This window comes from Carassius carassius, chromosome 3 (assembly GCF_963082965.1).
Source record: "Carassius carassius chromosome 3, fCarCar2.1, whole genome shotgun sequence".
NCBI classification, from domain to species: Eukaryota; Metazoa; Chordata; class Actinopteri; order Cypriniformes; family Cyprinidae; genus Carassius; species Carassius carassius.
Window position 1 is genome coordinate 27,024,285 of NC_081757.1, and position 15,523 is coordinate 27,039,807.

A 15,523-nucleotide genomic window follows, 5' to 3' on the forward strand; every position below is an offset into this window, starting at 1 on the left:
TACTTTTTTTTTTTTTTTTTTTACTAAATCACCCAAAGTAACACAATGAAAGTGGTAGCAAGCTTGAACAATTCTGAACAGTTGAATAATCCTGTAAAATAATTAGATCTAAACATCATATTAAGAATACAAGACCGAGAACTGTTTTAAATCTAGACTGAATCACTCTAAGCCCCAAATATAAGCGATACTTATATTAGATATACTTGAGAAAATAAAATGAAGACAAATTCTTTGAGAGCAAACAAATTGAAACAATTCAGTTATTTCCCTTTGACCACAATCTGAATCCATTCTTGACACAAATGTTATTTTGGTTAAGCTGGTTCCATACTTAACTCGATTATCCTTCTGCTGCACAATGTATTAGAAGTTCATAAGTATTAGACGCTTAAAATCCCCTATTTACACCTGTTCAATTGCTCGAGGAACTCTTTATCTCGGCTTTAAGCCAACCATTAGCTGTATTCCCACAGAACACACGTTATATACGGTTTATGCAATTACTGATAACTAAAGCTGACACGTAAGTTGAATAGTTTATGAACAAAGTCAACGTCTAGAACATTTTACATTGCCCATAAAGTGTGTTCGGCTAATGTCTAGAATCTTAGTATTACACATGTTTAACTGTGACAGCGCTATCTACGTATCAGGTTACTAGATAACAGTTTCAAATCTATATATCAATGAACACTGCACTGACTTTACAATTATTACACGAGCAACCGAACAGAACAACACAAACAAGCCCCATGAGACCCTAAACAGTACACCTGGGGGGAAATAAGAGTAACGGCACGTTTCATTTCTTGTTGTTTTCCATTTATAAATATTTAGGAGAATTCGTGAGTTGGTAGTGTAGGCTCGCTAGCTAGCAACACGGCTATTCGTTAGCTCAACGTAAACAAGACACTTTTCTTCTGCTTTTATGAGAAGTGAATGACAACGGAAGCTAATTAAACTTAGTTTGGCAATATTAAAGCTCTTTGGTTTCACGCAAAAATACGGACATATACGGCATTTTCTAGTGATGACTTACTACGTGATGCGCGAGGCGGTGTTGACTGCTTCACAGCTGTCCTCGGATTTGACAGGTTGTCAATGAAACCGAACTTTACAGAAAACGCAAAGATAAACAAAGCTTCCAGCCAATGAGAGAGCAGGATTTGCAGACAGACAGCTGCGACTAACGTATGATGCGATAACAGGGCGGGACTTACGTGGCAGCACACCCCAAAAATAGAAGTATTTAAAAGCGCTTTCTTTTGATGAAATTGTGTAATATATTAGATTAAAAAAAAAATCATGATAACTTCGTGTGCAGCTGGTCAGTGAATCTAAATCAAACAGAACAACCATTTAAATTAACATTTCCAAAATCATTGAATTGTATTAACATTCATTCATGTCACGGCTATACAAATGTGCAGAGATCTGCAAACATACAGCCCATTATTACATACAACATCGTCTTAAAACAGACTAAACGTTTTCAATGACATGACCGTTTATATGATTATATGTTATTATTCATGATTGCGATAAAGTCAGGTTTCAAAGTGAAGTGTTATTCCGCAGGAGCATGTTATTGTGGTGTCCTCCTGGTGAATCAGACTCTTTATAACTCTGGAACAGACAGGTGTTTGTGGAGGGAGATTTCTTCAGCACGCTCTGGTGGAGATACCCATTAAAGAAATCTGATGCTGACAGCCTTTTCTTGAAATTCACTGCTTTGAATCCAACCCATCCATCCTAAAATAAATAAATAAAAATAAATAATGAAAAGACAACATGAACTACACTGAACAGTATCTGTTAAATAATGCTAACTGTGCAGCAGATGTTAAAAACAACACTGTTCTCCTGATATCAACACTGATACAAGTTAGAACTGAAATATGAAATACAGCATGATGTAAAGTACATCTGGTAAATGCATTGTTTTAGTAAACTAAAGCTAAACCATTGAAATCGTTTTTTAAAAGAGAAATAAAATTCTAGTATTTGATGAAAAACTTAAATGAAATGTAGCCTTGGCAACTGACTGAAAACTGAAATATAAGGCTAAATACCAATATAAAAAAAATTATACAAATGAAAAGCACATTATTTCTAAAACTTAAAACGGAAAGAAAAAAAATATATAAAAGCTAATGCAAATATTTATAAATAAAAATTATGACAGTATATCAATTCTATTACATTTTTATAATTAATACTGACTAAGTGGTGCTTTCAGATTAATTTTCTATAGAAACTGGAGAGCAGAGGATTGACAACAGATCAGACTGAGTACTGTGGCGATTAAAAAGAAGGGAACAGCTGAAGGGGAAAACTCGCTGTACATTATACATCCAAACCAACAAAGTGGTGCAACTGCCTCTAGCAGTTTGATTGTTATGGAGCATTTTTCTTCTGTGCTAGTCGACTTGTGTATGTGTTAACATTTCTTAACTGCACGTGCATACCTTGCAGCGGACGAGTAGAGTATTGGATTCTTTCTGATAATGGACAGACCCTGGCACTGAAGATAAATAAGGAGCAGCTGCAAAGAAACATGAAAGAAAGGGAGATCACTTTTTCCAGTGGACCAACGTAGTTAGGACACTTTCAATCCTGCAGAATGTTTGCTTTGTTCCGAAACGGGGACCTAAAACGTTACAGTGTTGCATTATTTCACAGTACACTTTCAGAATGCCACATTTCACAGTGTACCCACAAACTGTTTTTGCAAGTCACATGTGCATAAAACGGTCCTATCTGGGACCATCCATCAAGATAAATTATTAAGATTGCATTGCACCTGTTTCAGAAAAGAACGGTCACATTTTTAGAGGAAGACAGTGTTTTAGATAAAGCTCTTTGGTTTTCAAGTGTGATAAGTTATTTCTTCACCCACAAAATTAAGATACTGCTGCTTTTTATGTAACACATTTCCCATTATGAACTATCATACAGCTTGATTCTGTGGGTCATTAGCAAGGAGTAAAAATGCCCTTAAGTCAATAAGTCACAGCCAATAGCATAAAATCTCCACCTAACCAACTCTGTTTACCTGTAAACGACACACTGCATTTGCCAACAAAGTCCAGAAGTTTGACGGGATTGCCCATCCACATTGTTTTCAACGGAAACTGATTGAGAAAAACAAACATTGTGTTTAATGCTGTTTAAAGCTTAACTGATGTAAATGTACATTTCTTAGGATCTTTGTATTCCTACCCGAGATCCAATGGCTCGAAACAAGCGATCAATGTAGTCACAGCTGTGCTCTTCCCACATTATCCAGGCCATTCTGGAACTGATTTTAGGGGCTGAAGGCAGTAATGTAGATGTTGTATTAAATGTAGTTCGTCTGTTTTTACATTATTCTCACTTCATTGCTTTGTTTCTTTAGAATTAGCTGACTCTTGCGTTTTGGTCATTACCTGAAGAATACACTTACCAAATGATGTTCCCTCCTTCGGCTGCTCCTTTCTGTTTGCTATCCTTTGTGGTAGATGTTTTAGAGTGTCCATCAACTGTTGATTTAAAAATGAGACAGAAGTTTTTAAACGGCTCAAGATAATGAAACTTTTGATTTCACACCAGATAGTGTTAATGTGTAGTGCATAAGCAAATCCAATAAGAGTTAATTTATAAATAAATGAATCATTCCTGTAGCTCAAAGTGTTCCTTTAGTAGAGCAAACAGTAGAGCATGGCACTAGCAACACCAAGGTCATGGGTTTGTTTTTAATGGAGTGGATGAATCGAGGAAGTGTATTTCATGAATGCAATTTACATTATCATTCATGAGTTAAAAAATATTTTTTAATGTTTTTGAAAAAAATATATATATTTTGCTTGGCAAGGCTGCATTTTTTAAATATAAAAATACTTTAAAAACAGTAATATTGTGAAATATTATTACAATATAAAAATGACTTTTCTATTTTAATATATTTTTGAAAATTGTATTATTCCTGTGACTGCAAAGCTGAATTTTCAGCAGTCATAACTCCACTCTTCAGTGACACGTGATCCTTCAGGAATCCTTCTATTATGCTGATTTGGTTTTCAAGAAACATGTATTATTATTATCATCGATGTTGAAAACAGGTGTGTTGCTTAATATTTTTGTGGAAACTTATATGTTTTTTCATGATTTTTTCTGATGAAGTGAAAGTTCAGAACACCATTTATCAAGAAACAAAATTAACGGTATAAATGTCTTTATTGTCACTTTTGTACAATTTATTGTTTCTGCTCAGTAGATGTATTATTTTCCATTATTTTTTTAATCTTTCTGGACCCAAACTTTTGAACCGAAATGTCCTTATATAATAGTTTCTGCTAAATCTTTAAATGCTAAGAAAAAAAAAATCTACCAATATTTCTACGAATGATATACACAAGAAATGTTTGATAACCGGGGTTAAATATGTTAAAAGGAGGGGATAAATTACCATTTCTGAACCCACAGCTGCTAAAGTGGCCCCAAGCTCATCAGCAGTGCAGTTCTTTGGAACCTCATACAGCTCTTGCTGAATAATGGGGCCCACATCAAATCTACAATATAAAATACAAACCATAAAAGTAAAAGACTTGATAATTGAAAGAATATTACACAGACATTTCTTTTATGTGATTTTCATATTGATCCTGCCATTAAAATTTAATTGACCTTTTAGGTCTTATTTGCATGATAGTCACTCCTGTGACACTGTCACCATGTAGAATCGTATGAAAGATTGGAGCAGGACCCCGCCAGCGTGGCAACAGACTAGGGTGCACATTCAGGATCCCGCTGAGAGACAAAAAATAAACTAATTACGGTCTATAATGAGCTGAGGGCATGTTAAAAAAAATCTAAAAGCTTCATACACAATGGGTACAGGACCCATCCAGTCATTGCATCAGTCATGCTTTTCCCTGAATCCTCATTACTTACTATGGCATTTTGTTGATGAGGTTCTCCTTGATTAAGCAGCCAAACGACACCACCACACCAACATCAAACTGTGCACTTAAATCCACATCTGGCCAGTGGTGAAGAGGAAGTCTGTGCTCCTCTGCATACTTCCTGACTGGAGCATCTCTGGACAGCGTCACAACCTCAAGTGAACCTATGACTCCAGCTTTTCTGTCATCTCTACAAAATGAAAAGCAAACTAGTCACATGAATAATGCAGGGTGTTTATCATCACAGATAGTAATGCAATATCAAACTGGATATCATTACCGAGATACATGAAGCCGTTTCAGTGATTCCAATGCAAAATCATCACTTCCAAAGAACAAAACTCTCCAGGGTGGTTTTGAAGCAGATTTTATTTGAGTAACAAAAGATGTATTCCTGCTGAACAGAAACAAGCCTCTTCTATGACTGCCGTCACATTGACGAAGACGGGCGATGCAGCTGCTACAAAGTCCTTGCGACAGCAAACGTCCCTGATCTATGAATTTTAAGTAGTTTAGGTTCCACATCCTTTAATGTAAGGTTTCATGAATGACACAAACTATCTTGAACAGCTGGCACATCACAAATCCGTAACTCCTCGATAAACGGATAAGCACGCAGTAGTCAGAGTCATTGTATTATTTCACGATAACTTTAGTCGAGACACTAGTGATATTTCCACAATTACACGTCCAAACTATATTCATTATACTAATCAGTTTCGCAAACCAGTAGGTGACAGTTGCAAGGTTACGGTGAAGCGTTATATGTACAAACAGGAGCATGCGTGTGTCGCCATGTTGAAATCGACGTCATTTCCGCTAAAGGTTTCATATAAAAGTCAATAATATACGTTCATAAATATTATTTTACAACATTTGCATAAATAACGGGTTTTGTTGTAATTAAAATAAAACAAAACACTCACACTGACTAGATTTATTCTTTCGTGGTGTGTTTAGTTTATTGTTTTTTTTTATCGAATATTTTGAGTTGACAGACAGGGCTACTTCATGCTGCCATATTAATGTCTCCAATACACATTTAATGTGTTTTATTATTGTATTGTATTAATTAATGTATTTACTTTAACTAGTTGGTTGAACAAAAATATTTGGATTATATATTTAAAAATTACCTAAAGTTATCATCAGAGTAGTTAGCTATCAGATAGTTAGCTAGCCAGTTAGCATCAGCTAACCAAAATGTTTAAAATAGGCAATTATAATTTTGTAATTCATAATTACAGATTATACTATTTTAAATGGTTAAACTAAAAAATGCCTATACTCCGATTTTGCTGTAAATGTTTAAAGCAAATTGCTTTGTCAGACTGGGGGGCATTTTACCCCACCCATAGGGTAATACAAGATTCAAGTTCCCTTATCGAGTCGGTCTCTTGACATTACGTATGGGGAAATCCATTTCCTCTAAATTATGAAGTCTGATTGAATAACTCTTTTGCTTGCAAATAGCCAACGGCGCCCCCGCCCTCACTTGATTGGCTGACAGCCATCAATATAGGTGACGGCGGGCGCCAAAAACCTCAGAATCTTTTTTTCTTCACTTGAGTCTGGTTTCGCCGTGGATTCACACATACAGAGCGGAAAATTGTGGAAAAGTATCCCCTCTCGCATTCCGGTGATTTTACTCTTAAAATGTCACTTTGCCGCATGTGTGGTGGGCCCATTGATTTCCCGGACGTGCTATATCCTTCATGCAAGGCTGGCTGTTACCCGTAACGGTGGCCCTGTATCTCTTGCCTCTCCCCCGTCCGCCGACGTCGAGCCGCGAACAGGGAGACTGCAGAGAGCTCTGTCGATGGATTCTGTCGAGGTACTGCCGTCGGCCCAACGCCCACGCCATGCTCACGCAGAAGATCCCCTCTCATACTCTGAGACCAGTTACCGCCCTCCACTAGAAGCGCGGGAAATGGTCTCGTTTGGATATGATGAGGACGACGCCATGTCTACTAATGCCTCAGACCCGGGAGCGTGGTCCGAGGCCCCGTCTGAAGCCGCCCCCACCTCGCTGGATGCGGAGCTTATGGTGATCCTCACGGAGGCAGTGGCAGAAATAGAATTGGAGTGGACAGCCCCCAAGGAGCAGCCATCTAAGAGATGGATGGACGGTTCCTTCCTCGGCGCGGGCCATCAGGCTGAAGCCCCGCAGAGACCCACACTCTTTTTCTCTGAGGTCCACGAGGAACTCACCCGGTCAAGGCGCTCCCCTTACTCAGCCCGAGCCCATGCACAGGGGACCCAGCAGCTGACGACGGTGGAAGGGGCAGAGAAATTAGGATATGCGCGACCGCCTCCCGTCGAGGATGCTATTGCGGCCCACCTGGTGTCTTCTCCCGGCTGGAAAACCGCCTCTTTGCCTTCTAGGCCATGTCGAGCTACTGCTCACATCGCCGAGAAGGCGTACATATCGGCTGGACATGCAGCATCTGCCCTCCACACGATGACAATCCTACAGGTCTTCCAAACTTGGCTCCTGGGGTCCCTGGACGAGGGAAGCCCGGACCCAGAGTCGCTCAGGAAGCTGTGCACGTTGGCGGATCTCGCTCTCGCGGCGTCAAAGAAGGCATGCAAGAAGGCGTGGACCAGTCACCTGCCATTCACATAGCGGTCAATGCTTCCCCGGTGGCTGGCAACGCAGTCCCCGCCGCAGCATGCATTAACACCCCCTGTATTGAGTCATCTCTGGGCGACACTCTCGGCGGCATCTTATTGGGTGATCAACACGATAAAACGCGGCTATACGCTCCAGTTCGCTCGCAGACCACCCAGCTTCGGCTGTGTTATTATCACAGAAGTATCAGAGCAGAGCGCCCCGTTGCTACGGGCAGAAATCTCCTCTCTCCTTGCCAAACAAGCAGTAGAGATAGTGCCCGAGGAACGGAGAAATTCCGGGTTCTACAGTCGTTATTTTCTAGCTCCGAAAAAGGACGGAGGTATGTGCCCCATCTTAGACCTGAGATTACTGAACAAAGCGCTCGTGAAACGCACGTTCAAGATGATAACTGTGAAGCAGATCCTCGCGCACATTCAGCCAGACGATTACTTCATTGTAGTGGATCTAAAGGATGCATACTTCCACATCCAGATAGCCCCACATCACAGGCGCTTCCTGCGTTTTGCATTTGAGGGTGTGGCGTACCAGTTCAAAGTGTTGCCGTTTGGGCTCGCTTTAGCTCCCCGCGTATTTACAATTTGCATGAATACAGCACTCGCTCCCCTGAAGCTCAGTGGAATGCGCATACTGAACATCTCGATGACTGGTTAGTCGAGAAGGGGTGGAGAGTGGGAACGGAATGCCTTATCATAACGCGTTCATGTCTCGAGACTCTGGCGCCTTGGTTTGGCACGACCATATTCGAGCAGGGTGCTGCTATGGGCAGAGTGGTCAGACGTGTAGTGGTCACTATGGATGCATCACTATCAGGCTGGGGAGCCCTATGCGATGGCAGACCAGCATTCGGTACGTGGACAGGGGACCAGACAAACTGGCATATAAACTGCTTGGAGATGGAAGCTTCTCATCTAGCGCTGCAGAGTTTCCTTCCGTTAATGAAACACCGTCATGTTCTGATCAGAACGGACAACACGGCGGTGGTGGCATACATCAATCGCCAGGGAGGTTTGTGTTCGCGATCCCTGCAGGGATTAGCGAGACAGCTGCTGTTATAGACGGACAGGGTACTTCTGTCGATTCGAGCAGTGCACGTACCGGGCAGTTTGAATTGCGGCGTGGACATGCTGTCCAGGGACGGCATTGTACACGGAGAATGGAGGCTCCATCTGCAAACGATAAATATGATCTGGAATCTGTTTGGCAAAGCGGAGATCGACCTCTTTGCGTCACAAGAGAACGCCCGATCCTGGTAGCACCCAAATGACCCAACCAGCCATGGTTCCCGGAACTGGTGAACATGTCGCGGCTTCCCCCATGACGGATCCCGCCGAGAAGGGACCTCTTATCCCAGGTGAGGGGCACCATATGGCACCCCAACCCAGAGCTTTGGGACCTGCATGTGTGGCAGATCAGCGTGGAGTATATCAGTGAGTGCTGCAGACAATAGCAGAGGCTAGAGCCCCTTCGACAAGGCGTTTATACACTCTGAAGTGGAAAGTATTTGCTAAGTGGTGTGTTGACAAAAATGAGGGCCCCAGGAGTTGCGATATCTCCATTATTCTGACCTTCCTACAGGAACGTCTGGATGCTGGCAGTTCCCCATCTACAGTGAAGTCTATGTGGCCGCTATCGCCGTTTTTCGTGACTTGCTAGACGGCCATTCAGTGGGGAGGCACCCCCTGGTAACGAGCTTTCTTCGGGGAGCTAGGCGGCTTAATGATTCTACGATTCAAGCATTTTGCCCCGAGGAGGACAGTAATTCAGTGTCTCAGAAGTGCGCTTTGTGCCCGTGCCTGCCCTGTGTGCAAATGTGAACAGAACTTGCAAGTTTCGAACTTCAGAGCAGCTTTTTGTCTGCTATGTGGGTGCCAAGAAGGGCAGCGCGCTGTCGAAGCAGAGGCTATCACACTGGATAGTTGAGGCTGTGCGACTAGATTATGCTTCCCGGGGAACCGCCTGCCCAGTCAGGGTGCACGCCCACTCCACAAGGAGTTTGGCGTCGTCATGGGGTTGGGCGAAAGGCATGTCTATTCAGGACATTTGTTTCACAGCGGGCTGGTCGTCTCGCAACACTTTTGTGAGATTCTATAATTTGAACATTCCCTCGTTCGCATCACATGTGCTGTCATTGCAGGAGGAGAGAGTTGAGCAGTCATTGGACTAGGCTATGGGCACGCCTCGCCTGGCGCGTGCCCTAGCCATGGTTTCGACCAGGTCATATAGACAGCGTCAGTTATTTTAGTAATAGCTGCGGTTGAGGTATTCATTCACTATCTAATGTGGCCCCTTAATTATGCCCGCATTATAAGCCGGCAGTGTATTCCCAAGCACCAATATATTGCTGAATTTTCCCCATATCACACCAGTGTTGGTTATCTGGGAGCACTGGATTACGATGGTGTAGGAGCTAAATTGGCTCTGTGCCAAGAGGTGTTTCAACCAGGTCCGGTACCCGACCTAGAGCTAATGCGCTGTAAGAATTAGTGCTTATGCTCTTCTGTGGCTCGATGCGAGCTGGGCCAGACAGTATTTCCCAAACAGCGGGGGTTTTATTGTTCCCCATACGTAATGTCGAGAGACTCAATAAGGGAACGTCTCCGGTTACTCATGTAACCTTAGTTCCCTGAGAGGAGGGAACGAGACATTACGTAACCTGCCATGTGGAAAACCTTCCAGCCTCATAACTCTCGTTCAGTCGAAGATTCTGAGGTTTTTGGCGCCCGCCGTCACCTATATTGATGGCTGTCAGCCAATCAGGTGAGGGCGGGGGCGCCATTGGCTATTTGCAAGCAAAAGAGTTATTCAATCAGACTTCATAATTTCGAGGAAATGGTTCTCTTTCATCATCTCGTGTTCGAGATCCACCTATGGGAAGGGCATCCGTACCTGACCTCTGCAGAAGCATCCAATTGCACCAAGTCTGGCTAGACAGACAGAAGCGCGCAGCCAATGCCAGGTAAGGCCCCGGCCCCTTACCTAGGGGTATAATAATGGCTGCAGCACTGCTATTCTCCAGTTGACATTCGCTTCTCGCGATCTCTGCATTGACACAGTTTGGTTGGATTACGCTGCTCACCTTCGTGTCTTCAGGAGGATATATCGATTGATCAGCCTCCGCCAGACGTGACTGTCGTCTTCTCAGCCTTCTGCTGTGTTCTACATTCAGGGCCACCTGCGCTCTCGTCGTTTCACCAGCTCCCACGGCTGCCCGCCACGGATTTTTCTGATTTCTTCTCCGGTATGTCGCTTTCTAAACCTACCGCTTCTCCGGGGAATAGCCTATCACGGGCCTGCCCGGCCGCGTGTGGAGCGCTCATCGCTGCTAAGGACCTTCTCCTGTTCTGCGTGGTTTGCTTGGGCCTTTAACACGCTCAAGAAACCTGCCCAAAAAGCTTTTCTGACTCAGATGGGGGACACAGTGACGACGACGCGCTACCGGGGGACTCCCGGGGCTCCTCCCCACTTGTTTGGGCTGATCAGCCCAATCCCGCATTCCCCGAAGAGGACATCTTCGCGGGCAACCTCATGCTCACAGACGAACCGACCGGTTCCGGCGATGAGGATGATGCGGCCCTTCTCGGGGTCTCAGAGGACGAGGAGGCCATCCCGCCCTCTGGCGTTCCCCAGGCTAGCGGCCACACAGCTCTGCCTCAGTCCATCCTCCTGGAAGTTTGTGAGCGAGCGGCTGCTCGGCTCAACATTGACCGACCAGGAGAGATATAGTTACGACGGAAAAGTGTTGGGACTTCCTCCCGGTCTGAGGAAACAACTCTTCCAGCGTGCGCTAAGCATATGAGGCACAATTGGAGCGACCCGCTCGACTTCAAACGCGGCCTTTCGGGCCTTGAAGTAAAGGATAGGGCAGCTCATGGTATGGGTAACCCCCCGTTATCGAGCCTTCCATCGCCAGGCACCTTAACCCTGCTCAGGGCGGGCTGCTCGCTCCCCCTAAGCCGGTCTTGCCCAACAAGATGGACCGTTTTTCTACCTCAGTTCACCAGGCTGCATACAAGTCCTAGGCCTGGGCTGTCAGGGCCCTGAACGTCTCGTGTCTCCTTTTTTTGAGATTTTGGACGAATTAGGGCAACAGCTAGAAAAGGGAACTCCTTCTCTACCCTTGTGGAAGAAGATCCTCACGGTGAACGTCCTCGTCCTTCGTAACGCTCAGCAGGCCGTCCAAGCCTGCGGGCGCTCTGTGGCGCTTTCTGTGGTGGGAGAGCGCGTGCTCTGGCTTAACCTGTCAGGCCTTCCTGACAGTGAGAAGCGGCGCATCACGTGCACGTCGGTGGAGCCCGGCCAGGCTCTCTTCAGCCCCGCCGTCGCATTGATGCAACAACGGTGTGACGACAAAAAGAAGGAGGACGAGGCCTTCAAGTTGTCTTCCTAGGAAGGCGGCCCCACGCCAGGCACCCCCTTTGGACTCTCTCCCTGTCCCAGGACCCCCGTTCAAAAGATGCAGGGTCTCCCGCGGATGGATCGGTTCCTCTCACAAAAGTGTTTCCCCAACACAGTGTTTCCCCAACACAAAACAAACAGAAAAACCAAAAACCCATTAAAACAAACGAATCAAATGAATTCGTTATGGAGAGAGGATCTCTCTCCGCAGAGAGAGTCCATCTCCCCGCGGAGAGAGGAAATCTGCCTGCATGTTGCCCCTGGTGTGTCCACTAGATGGCGCCATTGCATCACAAATAACAAATATTTTAACAAATTTATTAAAACAAATAACTTACACAGCTCCGCTGCGGCTCGGGTGGGAACACTCGTGAGTCACGAATGAGCTTGGCAAACTGTTTTGGCTCCCGAGTGGGTGATGCGTACTATGATGCAGGGATACAGACTGAAATGAATACAATGAAACCCCCGCATTTCAACGGCATTCTCTCTTCACACACGGAAGAGAACGCCTCACACATTCTGAAAGGGGAAATTTACATTTACATTAACATTTATTCATTTACCTGACGCTTTTATCCAAAGCGACTTACAATTGCTATATATGTCAGAGGTCGCACGCCTCTGGAGCAACTAGGGGTTAAGTGTCTTGCTCAGGGACACATTGGTGTCTCACAGTGGATTCGAACCCAGGTCTAACCCAGGTCTCTCACACCAAGTGCATTTGTCTTATCCACTGCTCCATCATCACCACATATCCTCCCTCCTAAACAAGACAGTGATTCAGGTGGTGCCCCCCAGTCTGATGAATCAGGTATTTTATTCTCGTTATTTCCTGGTCCCAAAAAAGGACTGCGCTCTCCGCCCTATTTTGGACCTTCGTGTGTTGAACAAACATTTGAGGAAATACAATTTCAGAATATTGACTCATGGTTCGCTCGCCCGTGCCATAAAACAGAATGACTGGTTCACATCGGTCGACCTGAAAGATGCTTTCTTCCATATAAGCATTTATCCGCCACACAGGACGTTTCTTCGTTTCGCCTACCAAGGCACATGTTACGAATTCACAGTTCTGCCGTTTGTGCTCAGTCTAAGCCCCCGGTGTTTCTGTCTGTGTGCGGAGGCGGGTTTAGCACCCATGAGAATGTCAGGTCTGAGGATTCTGACATACATAGACGATTGGCTCATCATAGCCGAATCAAAAGAGAAAGTGTTGCAGGACACCTGCCGTGTGCTCACGCACATCACATCTCTCGGGTTCAGAGTGAATGTGAGCAACAGCAATTTTACACCCAGTCAGAATGTCATTTTCTTGGGTTTGGAGTTGAACTCAGTCTCCATGCAAGCGCGTCTCTCTCAAGAGCGCATTCTCTCTCTAATGAAATGTCTGTCGCAGTTCAGAGAGGAGGCGAAAGTACAATATCGCACATGCATCAGGCTGCAGGGTCTTATGGCTTCATCTATCCAGGTTGTACCGCTGGGACTCCTGAGAATGAGATCGTTCATGAAATGGGTTTTGTTACTACATTTCAGCCCGACGCGTAATCTTTGCCGCTCTGTAATAGTGACGCGCGCCTGCTTGGCAGCCTTGTGCCACTGGAAGAGCGCAGACTTTTACGCACAGGGAACCCTGAATCATTTTCTCCCTCGCCTGCAGGGACATCATGTGCTCGTAAGCTGTGACAATACCACGGCAGTGGCTTATATCAACCGTCAGGGCGGCGTGCGCTCATCGAAACTTCACGCTCTAGCTTACAAGCTTTTAGTGTGGAGCAGACGGGTTTTCCTGTCGTTACGCGCGACTCATGTTCCGGGCCTTCTAAACAGAGGAGCGGATCTTCTATCAAGGGGAAACCCAATCTACGGAGATTGGTGCCTTCACCCGCAGATAGTGGATATGTTATGGATGAGATTCGGACAGGCAACCGTAAATCTATTCGCCTCGCGCAAAAAAACTGCCATTGTCCTATGTTCTTCTTGCTAAAGGACGTGGACACGCCCCTCTGGGTAGATACACTGCCCCACCCGTGGCCCAGAGTGCTGCTGTATGCCTTTCCTTCCCTGTGCCTGATAATTCCTACATTGGCCAGGGTGAGGGAGCAGGGCCTGTCTCTCATTCTGATAGCACCCAGGTGGCCCAAAGCACCATGGCTGGCGGAGATAATCCCTCTGTTATATGCCGAGCCGTGGCGCCTCCCCCCCCCCGCCTGGACCTATTGTCCCAAAGCGAACGGGGAGATTTATCACCCGCACCCGGACAGGGTGGCTCTTTGGGCTTGGCCCGTGAGAGGATGAACCTAAGCGCACTGGGGCTTTTGCCGCGTGTGATTGCTACTATACAGAATGCCAGGGCCGTTTCTACGCGATTCTTGTATGGCAGTAAGTGGCAAGTGTTCGAAGGGTGGTGTGATGGGCGTGGTCTCACATCTTATCAGTGCTCAGTTCCTGATATTTTGTGTTTCCTCCAAGACCTCTTGGAAAAAGGCAGGTCTTTTTCCACAATTAAGGTCTACTTGGCTGCGATTTCGGCCTGTCATGTGGGCTTTGAGGGCTCAACAGTCGGGCAGCATCCTCTAATCCGCAGATTTATGAAGGGTGCCCGTCGCCACTTGCCAGTCATCAGGAGAACTGTTCCTGAGTGTAGACCTCTCCATGGTGTTGGAGGCTCTGTCTCAATATCCTTTTGAACCTCTTGTAAGTATTTTCCTAAAGCTGCTGTCCTTCAAGACAGCTTTGCTCTTGGCCTTGGCATCAGCCAAATGTGTCAGTGAGCTACATGCACTTTCGGTTCATCCCTTGTGCACTAAATTCTCTCTTAGGGGAGATATGGTTTCCCTTAAGCCTAATCCAGCCTTCATGCCGAAGTGCTTCCCCGCGTTCACTTCGGAGGTGTTGGAGCTGTCCGCTTTTCACCCTCCACCTTTTTCCTCCCCGGAGGATGAGAGGCTAAATACTCTGTGTCCCGTCCGTGCTTTACGGACATATATGAACAGGACCAGTGCTTTCAGGAAGAGCAACCAGCTCTTTATTTCATGGGCACCCCCCCATGGAGGGAATCCTATTTCTAAGCAATGCCTCTCACATTGGCAATGCTATAGCTTTGGCTTATGAATCAAAGGGAATGCAGCCACCAGGGGACATCAGAGCTCATTCCACGAGGGGCATTGCCACCTCTTGGGCTTTGTTAAGGGGAGTGTCGCTAAAGGACATCTGCTCCGCTGCCAGTTGGGCTTCTCCTCATACCTTTGTGCGTTACTACCGGCTGGATGTCACCAGTATCTCGGTAGCACATTCAGTGCATTTAGGGGTGGGGTCTTCTTAGCCCTTCCCTGCAACCCCGTTGGAAGAGGTGAAGAAGGAGTGAATGGGCCGGCTGGCCATGCACATCCCTGTCACTTAGCATGTTTTTACATTCCTTTTCTGGGTGTATTTATATGCACATTGGTTATCATGTGTGTGATGCTAACATTTTTTCATTTGCTGCATATGCACAGCAGTCATGATTATGCATCAGTATTGCAGGTTCATGAGTATGGGACGTGTC

The 15,523-nt window shown here is 45.4% G+C and overlaps 1 protein-coding gene and 1 pseudogene across 1 annotated transcript; one reads left to right on the forward strand and one right to left on the reverse strand.

The window, feature by feature from the left end:
- Window positions 1–1,367: 1,367 nt before the first annotated feature.
- Window positions 1,368–5,771, reverse strand: mtfmt (mitochondrial methionyl-tRNA formyltransferase). The gene is made up of 9 exons (XM_059535067.1): window positions 5,227–5,771; window positions 4,936–5,136; window positions 4,669–4,791; window positions 4,451–4,553; window positions 3,449–3,524; window positions 3,226–3,317; window positions 3,059–3,137; window positions 2,472–2,548; window positions 1,368–1,755 (listed from the first exon to the last, which is right to left on the reverse strand). The coding sequence occupies exons 1-9, from the start codon at window positions 5,469–5,471 to the stop codon at window positions 1,558–1,560; spliced, it is 1,194 nt and encodes a 397-aa protein (XP_059391050.1). The 5' UTR covers window positions 5,472–5,771; the 3' UTR covers window positions 1,368–1,557.
- A 6,456-nt stretch (window positions 5,772–12,227) lies between these two features.
- LOC132113046 (uncharacterized) lies at window positions 12,228–14,399 on the forward strand (annotated as a pseudogene).
- The last annotated feature ends 1,124 nt before the right edge of the window (window positions 14,400–15,523 follow it).